At 35.3% G+C, this 13,285-nt stretch overlaps 1 protein-coding gene across 4 annotated transcripts in view; it reads left to right on the top strand.

Moving 5' to 3' along the window:
- The window catches only part of PPP1R12A (protein phosphatase 1 regulatory subunit 12A), a 115,367-nt gene that overhangs the window by 66,428 nt on the left and 35,654 nt on the right, over positions 1–13,285 (top strand). For all 4 annotated transcript variants that reach the window (XM_039571276.1, XM_039571275.1, XM_039571277.1 and 1 more), the window contains exons 4-9: positions 2,312–2,471; positions 4,251–4,395; positions 6,586–6,660; positions 7,080–7,168; positions 7,295–7,452; positions 11,085–11,206. In XM_039571276.1, coding sequence (XP_039427210.1) covers positions 2,312–2,471; positions 4,251–4,395; positions 6,586–6,660; positions 7,080–7,168; positions 7,295–7,452; positions 11,085–11,206 — 749 coding nt within the window. The remainder of the gene's footprint in view (positions 1–2,311; positions 2,472–4,250; positions 4,396–6,585; positions 6,661–7,079; positions 7,169–7,294; positions 7,453–11,084; positions 11,207–13,285) is intronic.

Genomic DNA, 13,285 nt, shown 5'->3' with positions numbered 1-13,285 from the left:
GTATCTCAGTAGAGTCTGGAAAACAAAAGGAAGGAGAAGGGCCCCATACAAGGTATAATAAAGGCTGTTTACATTCCATTTTCTGTAGTTAATAATGGGAATTTAATTTAGTTTATCTCCGAGCACAGCTTTTTTTCTATGACACAAAGTTTAATGCCCATTTTCATGCCAGTTATTAATGTGGAATATTTTATTTAGATTGGCAAGATTCTGGTACTTTATTCTGTTGAAATACGGTGAGAAATTTAGTGTCTTGTAAAATAATGTATTGATACAGCCATTACTCCTCTGCAACCATTGTATCTTGTTTGGGCTTCAGAAATGCAGTAGTTCGTGATATTGATGGCAGTCTATATTGAGTATTAGTTACTTTTCCTGCAAAAGCACTGCTATTTTGACATATTAACCTGGATCGTTTGGCCTGTCTGGAAAGTATGCTTAGATGTGACCCATTAGAAGCTCACAAAATCAGGGTTTGGAATGAGTTTTTTCTCTGTTCTTCCTTTATTAAAAAGTGCCTCAAAACAAACAGCTGCGTACATTGACAGTTTTACATTGATAGGAATTTTTTTGAATTCTTCAGGTGGAGAAGGTTACTCATGTTGATAAGGATTCACAGTTGGACTTTGGGCATGCAAAAAGAGAATGGACATAACTGTGACTAAGAGATGATGAAATAGAAACTATTTATTTGCATAGTAGTGTTTTGTAGGCAACACTGTCATGTAAATTACTGTACTCTAGAGTATTGTCCCAGGATCTGCTGATCACTGCTGTGTCATTCTGAAATGTGAACAGATGCTCAGGCCCATGAAGTTACAATTTGCAGTAATTCACATATCAGTATGTAGGAGCTTTCCGAGGAATGAGAATATGTGATTATCAATGTGTTACTGATTCAGATTTCGTGGTCTTCACTCTTCATATTTGTCATACTTGCAAAGTTTTTCAGCTTTTCCCTCTGCTGAGTCCTTCAACAACCTTGTATGTCTTCCTGCGTCTTACAGACTCAACATCCTGATTATGGTTTTACATCAGTTTCTGATAAAATGTAATTCTATTCATTTTTACCTAAATTGTCAAGACTAAATTGGTTTTACTGGTCAATTAATTGGATGAGTCTAGGAGTTTGGTCAAGTCCTCAGAACACGGACTGTTCAACTTTCTTCAATTGCTTTATGGTACTTAGAGAAGTTTTATCTTTTGATTGTCCTTAGCATAAAATTTTACAGTATGTATCTCCCAAGTCCCTGCATACCAGTGTGTAAGATTAGAGAAATCATACACATAAGAACATTTAGTTGAAGGTTGGGCCACTGATTTTCTGTTAGAGGTCAACCTAGATACAATTTGTGCTCTTGATGATCACAGTTTCTAAATTGCTTTTCCTAGTGAGTTGTCACCATTCAGCCATCACAGATAAAATTATGTTCATGCATTGTTCTTTTCAAGACCTCTTTCCTGCTTTGTTCTTAAGTTAGCTCCATATAGTAGTAATTAGAAAAATGCTTGCAAATACATGCTTGCATTGCCCATTCAGGGTCTGGAATTTATTTCCATCTGTTTAACCTGATACATATACTTGTAGATGTTATGATGGTAGGCTGTGTTTCTCCCTTTTCATCGGTGTATGATATTTTTTTTGTGAGACATAGTGTAAAAAGTTTTCAGTGTTTTTGATGGTTTTTTAATAGAGCTATGAAATGCAATAGCCAAAGTGTTGTCTATTTGTGTATAAGGTTTGCGAGTCACAGTGATAGGAGACAAACCAGAAATGCTTTAGAAATATAGAAGATTCAACACCATCAGTGTTGAGAATCGAGACTTTTTCTCTTCCCATAGAGATCTGTTTGTAAAACGACTTTGGCTGTTTTCTACTGTGTACAGATACATCAACTCAGACTTATTTTTTGGTGCTTAGAAAGTAAAAATAGAATTTTTTCTCTTTTTTTTTAACAGGTAACTTCAGTGGTTATTACTGTGATGTAGACATTGTTAAAGAATGAGTTTGAAGAGTTTTAGCAGATTGATTTTTATTATTGTTTGTTTATAATTCTTTTTCCACCCAGCCTTCTCCTTTTGTTAAAAAATGCATTAAGCAAGCTGTCTTACAACATTGGATGTTTCCGTAACCTTGGAATTCATCTTCCAAAAGATATTAATATCTAATTCTGAACATTATTCAGATTGTTTAGCTTTTATTTTATTATGTCACATAAATGTGGCATAAAACTTGTTATGTAATTGAACTGAAGTATTTGAAAAAATTTCGTGTGTTCTCTTCCCCTCTCCCCCTCCCTGTCTGAATTAGGGGTTGATATAGAATCAGCTCGAAAAGAAGAAGAACGAATAATGCTAAGAGATGCAAGACAGTGGCTCAACAGCGGTCATATAAATGATGTCAGGCATGCAAAATCTGGTGGTACAGCACTTCATGTAGCTGCTGCTAAGGGCTATACAGAAGTCTTAAAGTAAGTGTGATTTAACTTCTTGATATTTTATTGTTTTGATGTAATGCTAATTGGGCACTTCTAACATTTAGAGAGTGTATCTTGCAAAATCCCAGTCTCTAGAATGATCAATTTTCAAAGCTTGATTTTATGTTTTCAAGCACTCATAAATCATGATGTTGTTAGCTTTCTATTTTAAGTCATTTAAAATATGAATACAGTATACATGTTTAGCCTGAATACTTAAGAGAAGAACAGTGATAAAAAATTGCCCTGTTTCTAAAGCCAGCTATGTAAACAAGCTTAAGACCTTTTTATAATGCCAGTTAGCATCCTGGTTGTTACATATTTTCAAGACACCATATTTATTTCCATACATAAAGCAGGGTTTGTAATCCAGGCTAAAAGTTTTTACAGTTAAAAACCAGGTACTTTAATTTTGTGTTTTGATGATGTTGTTGAAAATCATGACTCTTGAAATCTTTACTGGAAAGCTTTAGGCTTCTGGTGTCCCCTAATTCACAGCTTTTCTTTAATGTAGTATCAGTACACATCATAACAGATTTAATTTATTTTTCATCAAAGCTCTTCTATTGTAGTAAGGCATAATTAGTAATACATTGCTTTAACATGACTTGTAAATTTATTTGACTGCTTTAGCAGTGCTAGGAGCACTTACATACTGTAACATGAGTGAAAATGAGCATACATCCTGACTGTGATTATTGGTTTCTTTAAGGTCTTCAGAGCAATTTATTGAATGGGAGTTCTGTTTCAAAAAACCCTTATGCTTCAACATGATGAAGACAAATTACTCCGTTGGAAAAGAGTTATTTTTGGTTTAGAGTAGCAGGTGTCTGTAAGGGAGTTGTATCTATAACTGGGTGCTTTTCAGCTCTCTCAGTTATTTGTAGTCCAGTCTGTATACTCCCCTTATGAGAGGCAAAACATATGTGCAGGCAATTCTTGTGATTGCTTGAAATTATCAAAAATGTGTGCTCTGAATTGGATGCAAGACTGGAAGCTGACTCACAGGAGGATATTACTATAAGTATATTGGCTCTTGAGAAACTGAGAGAATTTTTTGAAAAGAATAGTTTGTTGTTACGTGATTTTTAACTATTATGGACAGTGGTTCAGAGAGCCCTTACCCCTTTACATAAAAATATTTGTTAGGTTAAGTGTCCTTTGTCACTTGGATGCTCATGTGAGAACCATGCTGAATGTGAGTGCTGAATGCAGGCAGAACAGCCGGTCTTCTCTTTGAGGAGCTCTGCTCCCTCTCAGAGAACAATTGGAGCATATAAACAGTAGATTTTTGCAAAAAGTTAATGACAGGAGATGAAAGTTTCAAGCAGCTAATTTTAGAATGGAAGGAGGTTTTAATAGAACCTTCCTAGAACAGAATAGAAAAACCACTGTATCTAACAATTTTTTACATTTTACACCTCTTTTCCCTAAAAGGGGTTTTGTCTATTACTACATGAACAGAGAAAAATATCTAACTGTATAGAAACAATGGTCTTTGAAGAGGAAGTGTATAGAGAAGAAAATGGAAAAGGCTATTTTTCTTTAATTTTCCTTAAAAATATATATATATATATATACACACACCTACTAAACAATGAAAAGGCAGATGTTTCTGTGAGAAGTAAAATTAATCAATTGTCAATAGCCCAACTAAAATATCCATGAGAAAAAAAGGAGGAAGATATTATCGTAGAACAGTTCCACAATTTTTACAAAAATTTATTTATCCCTGTCAGCAGTGTCAAGATCTATTTCTTTTAATTTCTTCAGGCTTTTAATACAGGCTCACTACGATGTAAATATTAAAGATTATGATGGCTGGACACCACTTCATGCTGCTGCTCACTGGGGTAAAGAAGAAGCATGTCGCATTTTAGTGGAAAACCTCTGTGATATGGAGGCTGTCAACAAAGTGGTAGGATTTTTATGTAATCCTTGTCAAGATACAAAGTTCTGGTCTCTAAAGTGACTTTAGAAGCCAGGGTAAGAAAAGTGATGATAAACTGCTGTTTACTGTACTGTGGAGCTTTATCTAATGCATGTGTTGTCAAATCAGCATGGTTGTGTTCAGAACTAAATTCTCTGATTGTCTAAATTAATTTCTAGGCCGACTTTATATTAAGTGATCCATTCAGTCTTTGACATGGAAATTCACAGTAGAAAGAGTTTGTTGACGTTTCAGAGGTACAAAATTAGTGACTTGATGGATTGCGTTCAGGCTTTAAAATGATCTCTGAAGATGATGATGATGCCTTTGGGTAGTGTTTTAACTCTTAAAAATCAGCTTATGCTGATATACTAGAATTGTCACTATATTATGCTGATTTGGGTGTGGTGGAAGAAACTTGTGGGCATCTCTGGACCCCCTGGGCATAACTTGAGTGCTTCCTAAGCTCTATTTCTTCGACTTTTATGCAATGGCCTGTGTAGCTTGCTGATCTTGCTCCCAATAGGCACAAATATATTAACGAGTCACATAGTCATCGAAAGGATCCAAACCTTTTCATTCAACTGTGTAAGTGCTGAGCTCTCATTCTTCTCCCTGTAGTGTATTTTACAGATAGATTCTGTTCTGCTTCCAATTTATGTGTTAGATTTTTTACTGGGTTTGTGAAAATGTGGATGTAATACACTAGAGAGCACTCCCATAAAAGTATGTTCAAATCCACTGAACAAGAATACGAAAAAAGGAGGCATAGAGAGGTGTCAGCTCGGGGTTTGTTGTTTTTTTTTTTTATGTATGGGCTTATCTCTGCAAGCTAGGAAAGATTTGCCTTTTTTTAAGTAAGCTAGTAAGCATTTTTGCTTTTGGAGATACGAGGATTGAAAACTCTGGGTTTGGTTTCAGTTGTATGTGCGTAGCATCTCAGAGAACTCAGCCGTTATTGTTTAGGCACCTGACTTCAGGTATCAACTGTTGCCGATTGGGGTTTAAGATGTAACCTTCCAACTGCAACAGTTTTTTGCAAAGTAACTTTTTGTGGTCATAGTAGGTCTAACTACCACCTAATAGCTACCTAAAAATAGAAGGCCACATTAAAAACTGTAGTCATAATGCAAATATAGACTTGCGATAGTAGCTCAAATGGCAGAAGACCTCAAGCTGTTTTGGCTAATGCTTGTTGAAAGGTGCACATGCTTCTGCTGTATTATCAGAAGCTTTACGGATGTGAAAATTAGTGGTTTAAAGGTTCATCCTTTCTAACCAGTTAAGATAGTCTTCACAGTGTAATTAGGAATAAGTTTGCCTTTAGTTAACATTTTGAAAAACTGAAATAAGCACAGACAAACAGGAACACCTGTCATTATTTTTGCAAGCTGCTGTGGCCACTTTCAAATGACAACTCTGTTTTTATTACTGGTTATTGTACAGAACTACTTACTAGTTTGATCTTGTCATGATCCTCCCAACATTTCCATAAGTCCACCCAGAATGTTTTTGCAGCTAAATTTTATGCCAGTGAATCTAGGACTTCCCTAGATTCCAGCCTTCAAGTATATGTCCCATGGAAATGATACCCTAAGGAGAAATAAGAACAGCTTTTGTAATAGATCTTTTATAAAAGGACTGTAAATTGTAAAATACAGTTTTGCTGTAAAATGTGAAAGCATGACTACTTAAATTTAGTGTAACTTGCTTAAATAATTTAAACTTTAAAAATCAAGGTATTTGTGATAGTCTAAGATGGGCAAGATACTGAAGTGCTCAGGATCCATCTGTTCAACTGCCATTGTGAACAGTTGTTTGGAACTAACACTGAGAATTATACTCATCAATCTACTTTTCATTCATAGTGTTCTTTTTTTCCTTCAGATGACAGTACAATTTTATTGTCATGTCTTTATCACTTAAAAACGTGTTTACTCATCAGGTGTAAATGTTTTTGTTTCAATTACACCCCCCCCAAAAAAAGTGATATTGCAAAATTGTTTTCAAATACTGACAGACTAACAGTTTGCAGTAGAGCTTGATTCATATTTTCCAGTTTCTCTCTCTAAATGTTCTCTTTAACCTGCATCATCATGTGATGAGAAGACATCGTAGTCCAATAACATTTAAATTCTGTTGTACAGCTATGGTGTTTTACTTCTTCCCCTCCTCCAGGGTCAGACAGCATTTGATGTGGCAGATGAAGATATTCTGGGATATTTAGAAGAGTTACAAAAGAAGCAGAATCTGGTAGGTCTTGTGCGTATATATATATAAAATTATACATATGGTTATGGTCTCCAACTCAGGGCAGCATATTGATTAAAACCAAAGTTTTAAATTTGAGTCTTCAATTCAGGTGATGCCATAGTCATCTCAAAAGGTCTTTTATGCCCTTACTTGGTCAGCTATAGTGACCAAAAAACTCTTGGAAGTAAAAAGGCGATCTACTACTTGCCTTGTCCAGTGGGCATTTTATGATCCGAAGTATCAACAATGAGCATCTTACTTGGGATAACAGTTTCTAACATTTTTAGATCTTTGAACATTCATACTTGGAAAGTTTATACACATTCTAGTGTTTGTAGTATTTAGAGATTTCCTTCCATTTGTAATTTTGTCACACTGATACCATTCTAACAATTAAACTGTATCATTCTGTTTTGAAGCTGCATAGTGAAAAACGTGAAAAGAAATCTCCCCTAATTGAATCCACAGCCAACATGGATAATAATCAGACACAGAAAACATTCAAAAAGTAAGTAAAATAGGAAAAATTATGAGCTCTTTAAAAAGATGACTTTATAAGCTGTCACAAAGTTCTAGTTAACAGGCTTTAGTAAATTTTTCAGTACTTAGTAAATGCTTCTCTTTTCAAACTCAGTAAGGAGACACTGATTATGGAGCATGAAAAGAATGCATCTAGTATAGAGTCTCTGGAGCAAGAGAAAGCGGATGAAGAGGAAGAAGGAAAGAAGGATGAATCCAGTTGTTCTAGTGAAGAGGAAGAGGATGATGATTCAGAATCTGAAGCAGAGACAGGTATGTTAATTGGAGCATTGCCTTTCATTAAATATTTACTTTATAAATTTACTTATTTAATATCACGTGATACAGAGTTAAATATGTTGCATTTCACTTAGTCTTCTGTATTTCAGTAAGTTTCCAGTCTACTTAAAGCAAGTTTATATATGTCTAGAGTCAAGTCATAACAAATGTATCAAATTGATGTCTTCATCGGTGGCTACTTAAAGCTATTAACCAACTTACTTGATTGGCTGTTTAACAATTGATATTTTTCATTAAATAGATGGACTAATATAAGCCTAAAGTTGCATGTCAGAAACATTGAAAAAGTTAGAAGATCGAATTTGAGAGGGAGACTTGGCAGCAGTATTTGCTTGTGGAACTGGTATAGAGATTGGATCAGCAGAAGTGCAAACATTCTCATTTGTTCTTATCATCCTGAAGTAATTACCAATTAATCTGGCTCATGTATTCATAAAGTAATCGTGCATATATTTTCAGTGTGTACTGAGATAAACTTAAAGGTGTTATTTTAATGTTAACTGGTATTTCATCTATAACTTCAGTTCAAGAGGAATGTCCTTTGAAAAGTTTTGCATTGTATACAAAGTTGTATGCACATTACTCTCTATTTCTCTCTTGAGAAATGGAATTAGTGGGTTGTTTTTTTCTTAAACAATTATCAGAGTAGCAAGTACTGATACAAGAACGGCATGGTATCTTTTCCTTTCAAACCAGAAAACAAGTTTAAGGCAGTAAGTGTTTAAAGATACATGCTCAATTCTAATAAATATTAGAATGACGATGCAGCAATACAATACATAGACATGGATGTTATTAGAAATAGCTTGTTAATATTTTATGCTTAAACTTCTAAAAATAAGTAACCGTTTTTGGTGAGCTGTCAGTTTTCCTTTTAATACATTCTAATTTTTTCACCTGAAAAGATAAGAACGTATTTTAGAGCCAGCCAATCTATCATAAGCATTTAATGTAGGTAGAAGTAAAATAACTTATGAAACCAAACTTTCTATTATGATTTAATTATTTTTTTGTATTTTGAATTCATCCAGCATTTCAGTATGAAGCTGAAAAAAAATGTCTATCAAGCTTTGTAATTACTCTTTTACCTTAGTGTACTTGCATCCATTATTTATGGAGCTTTGCTAAACTCAAACTACTTACAATATATAACATGTAGTAATTTCTCTGTCACTGAGCTGACCGTAATGTCTGCTGAACTTTATGACTCTGGTAACTTGTTCTTTTCATTGCCAGTAGTTTGTGCCAGGAAAATTTGACTGTGACACAAGAATTAATTTATGTAAACTTCGGGGGTTTTAATATCAACAAGGCTTTATCATACTTTATTTGGCAAGATACACTTTAAGCTTTTCCCTGTAGAGCTACATCTCTTAAGTTTCAAGACTGTACTTTCCCTTTTTTTACCATTATTCGGCTTAAGGTAGTGGAAGATCTTTCTAGTGAAAAATCTTACTATTATAAGGAGCATTCTGGTTGTGGAATATTTTAACAGTGTTCAACGTTGTGAAGTACTGGAAATAGTAATTTCTAATCTTTTGGGATGCTTAAAATGTGTTCCTTAAACTTTATTTCATTTCTTTGGTTACATGAGAATATAGTTTAAAAATAATTACACTTCTGTCCGTAAGTCCAAGAAGGGAAGTATGAATATGAAAGTAGCGTATTGCAAAGGATAGGGAAACAAGATAAAAAATAAAATTTTCATCAATTCAGGTTTTGTAACTTACTTTTTTTGACATACTTTAATTTTTTTGAAAATTAGTCAATATCAGCTCAGCCATGCATACAACTATATTCTTGCTGTTCTAGAAATAATTTCAGAATACAGTTGTGAAAAATCCATTTTTCTCCTTCTATGCTTTCACTCCTGATAACTTCTGTGTTTTAGAAATGCATTACTTACTCACAGATTTCTATCAATTTGCCTGTGCATCATCTCAAATCATACTGTCAGTCCACATTGCCTTGTTCAGCTTTTTATCACCTAGAATTTTACCACCTTTTTTTTTCACTTGTGTTTAAGAAGAACTTTCCATTATGTGCCATTGGTCATGTAAGCTATTTGTTTATATTTGTATTTGTTTACTGCATAACTAACATTCAAGACATCTATTCAGCTATGTCTATAACTAAAGCAAGTATGTAACAGCAATACCATTGATTATACAATTTCTAATTGTAGGTAAATACTTTGTTGAATTTAAATGTTAGTTGTGAGAACTCTGCATGAAAACCTTGCATACTTTCTAAATTAATTACTTCTATGCTGTATGGGTCATGTAGATGTAAATATGTGTTTATAGTAGGGCCAAAACCAGTGGGGATTGAACCCCATGTTGCTTCATACTGCACAGATAGGAGGAAACATCCCATCCCAAAAAGTATGCAGTTTGAATAGGTAAAACAGAAGTGAGGTGTAACATGAAGCTCCAGCAAAGGCAGTGACAGCTGTTGTTGTATCACAATCATGACATTTTCTGTATGTTTGTGTAAGAAGGGTTAAGGTTCATAAACCACAGGCAGAGGAAGAAATTTGGACAAAGCAGAAGAGACTAGGTAGGTAGACAGTGAAACGTAGGTAAGAAAAACAAGGGACAAAGATGGAATGAAGCAAATGGAAAATCAGTGTTCTGAGAGGCAAGTCCCTGCCTCAGCTCATTCTGGTGGCCAGAATTCCTGATGGGCTTCTCTGTACAGTTAATTTTTTCTTTGAACTCAACATGCATAGTTATCAGAGAATGAATATTTCACTTTGAATTGGCACCTACCTTCTGTAGTTCCGATTAACTATTACAGAATCACAGAATCAAAGAACAGTCACGGTAGGAAGGGAGTTCTGGAAATCATTGAGTCCAACTTCCCCTGCCAAGGCAGGGTCACCTAGAGCAGGTTACACAGGAAAGCATCCAGGTGGGTTTTTGAATGTCTCCAGAGAGGGAGATTCCACAGCCTCCCTGGGCAGCCTCTTCCAGTGCTCTGCCACCCTCAGTGTTCTTTCTCATGTTGAGGTGGAACTTGTGGTTTCGTTTATGGCTGTTGCTTCTTGTCCTATCACTGGACACCACCAAAAAGAGTGTGGCACCATCCTCGACACCTGCCTTTGAGATTAATGAGATCAGATTAGATGCTAACATACCTCCTACTGTTACAGCTGTTACAGTCGTTAGCCAGCTAGTAAAATACAGGGTTCTGGGGAGACTGAAATCTCTGTCTCCAGAGGTTTCCAAGATGTGACTCATCAAAGCCTTGAGCAACCTGGTCCATAGGCAGTATTGACCCCGCTTTGAGCTGAAGGTTGGATATGGGGATCTCCTGAGTCACTTTGAACCTGAATGATTCTGTGGTTCTGTCTCTGCATCTCTGAGTGGTAACACTTGATGAATATCAAAAAAAATTGTTGCATGCACAACCTTTTGGCAGAAAAGGTGGACCTAGCTAAGATACAAATTGGGAATGAGGGAGAAAATACTGAGGAGTAAATAATAAAATGCTGTTCAAAAAGTTAACTGTCAAATTTGTTGGATAGAAATTCAGCTCGGTGTTGTAAAGATGATGAAACTGTGAATGAAAAATGAAGATTAAGTCTTGTAAATATTTTGCAGATAAGACCAAAACCTTGGCAGCTAATAATGCAAATACCACAAGTACACAATCAGCATCAGTAGCTGTGACAGCGCCTTCAGTAGCTGGTGGCCAAGGGGCACCTACGTCACCTGTTAAGAAGGTAAAAGAAAATACCCTTCTCGTGATTTTCTATTTCTTTTTTCTGTGTAGGTGTATCTTTTTTGATTCTAGTGTAAGTGGTAGATTTGGTTAACCAGTGAATGGATGAAAATATGTACAGATTCTTAGAATACTTTCTGTTCTTCCCCAGAAACTGTTCATTTTTTAAAAATTTTGAATGGTTTTAATTCTGAACAGGGATTTAAAATACAGAACTATGAAATAGCTGAATGTAAAATCCTTCTAAAAAGGAAAAACTGTTGCACAGTGAGTGGAGTTCTTGTGTTTCCTGAAGCTAAACTTCATCTTTTGAAAGTCTTTTCTATGTCAGACTCCTCCAGAATTTCTAGAAACGACGGTTCTAGTGTCTCTCTGTGCCTGTATTTCTGATGCACTTAATTCAAGGGAGGCAGGCATGACTAAGTGCCTTTTAGAAGTCCCTTGAAGCATTCAGTTAGTGCTTTGGCACGAAAGTTGAAAATGATAACTGAAATAATAAGAAGAAAGTGCTGTAGGTCTCATCCCTGTTTCAATATGGGTAGGACCTTACGGAATAGCTAGATAATAGGGACACATAATGTATTCAATGCACAGCTCAAAACCACACCTAGCAAAGCCATATTGCATGCTGGAAAATTTTTACAGCTTCTAACTTTACAGGAAAAGTTAATTTGAATGAACTTTAGTTTTACTTGGTAAATTACTTTTAGAATATCAGAGCAAACTGGATAGTAAGCTGGTAAGTCTTCATTTTTCATTCATTACAATTTTTCTATACACATCATAGTCAAAGTGTAACCCTCTGCTGATGCTTCTGAAAAGTGTGTTCAGGAGAAATGGTAGCCATGATGTACTGAAGCCACAGCAGAGAGAAAAGACTTACTACTAGGAGAATAGTATGTAGTGTATTTTGCTCCTGGGAGCTTACTGGGGTAATGCTTTCATATTCACAGTAGAATCTAATAGTGATTAATCTTACAAAGTATACTTTCATGTAACAGGTGCAGGTATGTGATTTAATGGTATGGGGGGATATTTTTATAAGAGAGGAAATAAGCTTGATTTTAATCTAAATTATAACCTACAAATCATCAATACATTTTTAATTTTATTATACAGTAATTAATGGTTTATATTTTGGTCTTCTAGGTCAAAAGTGTAGGCTAAAAGTAAGCTGTAGTTATCTTCCTATTACTATGTGAAAAGCTCAGGTCCTTTTGTAGCTACAATATAAATGCACATTATATCAAAATTATTATCTTGTAACATAGCAGGTACATGTGATCTAAAGCAGCAGTTACAGCTCCTGTCGATGAATAAAAGGGCTTTAAACTGGTTTTTTATCAATGAAGGTAAAGCAGTACTGTGTGTGTGATATTGCACCTACAATTGCACCTGCCTTTTTGGGTCTGCACCATCTGTTCTGCTGTAGATGCACTTCTGCTTTTACATCATAGATGGCCAAACCAAGGGGTGCAGATGCAGTGTATTAAGCTAGAAGTCAGGTTTTCTTTTCCATGGCTTTCAGTAATGCTGCTCTCTGCAGGTACTGAAGGTAAGGCAAGTTGGGGAGGATAGCTATGCTAGTGTGGGGGGGTGTGGTTAAGGGATATGAATGATACATAGTAAGAAGATAAGGGGTATGTTACTGTGAATCTTCCAGTATCCTCAACAGTGTGAGGATTTAGATCATGGACCTCGTAAGGTCACAGGTTTTGTTGTTCTCTTCTATGAAAGCTATTATTCTGTCTCTGAATAAGCTAAACATGCTGTGTTACATTTAGTTACAATCTGTTACTAAGGTTTTAAGTATCTTAATATTTTCTGGTATTTTGTGTTGTACTGAAGAGCTACATAATATAAACCTAGGAACAAACGATATGGTGTTAAAACAACCTTTTGTTTCTGTTTTCCTTTCTTTCAATCTTCATCTTTGTCTTGTCTTAATTGGCTTTAGTATGATTTCATTCCTCCTATCATGCCTGTCGTGGAGTCAGTAGATCCTGCATCATGGAGGCAGGGCTTGCGCAAAACTGGCATTGTTCTTGTGCCCAATAAGGGTGAAAAATCTATGGTGAGG

The sequence above is a fragment of the Corvus cornix genome, chromosome 1A (assembly GCF_000738735.6).
Source record: "Corvus cornix cornix isolate S_Up_H32 chromosome 1A, ASM73873v5, whole genome shotgun sequence".
Classification (NCBI taxonomy): Eukaryota; Metazoa; Chordata; class Aves; order Passeriformes; family Corvidae; genus Corvus; species Corvus cornix.
Note: the sequence above shows the minus strand (reverse complement) of the source record. Positions and strands in the feature narration are given on the sequence as shown.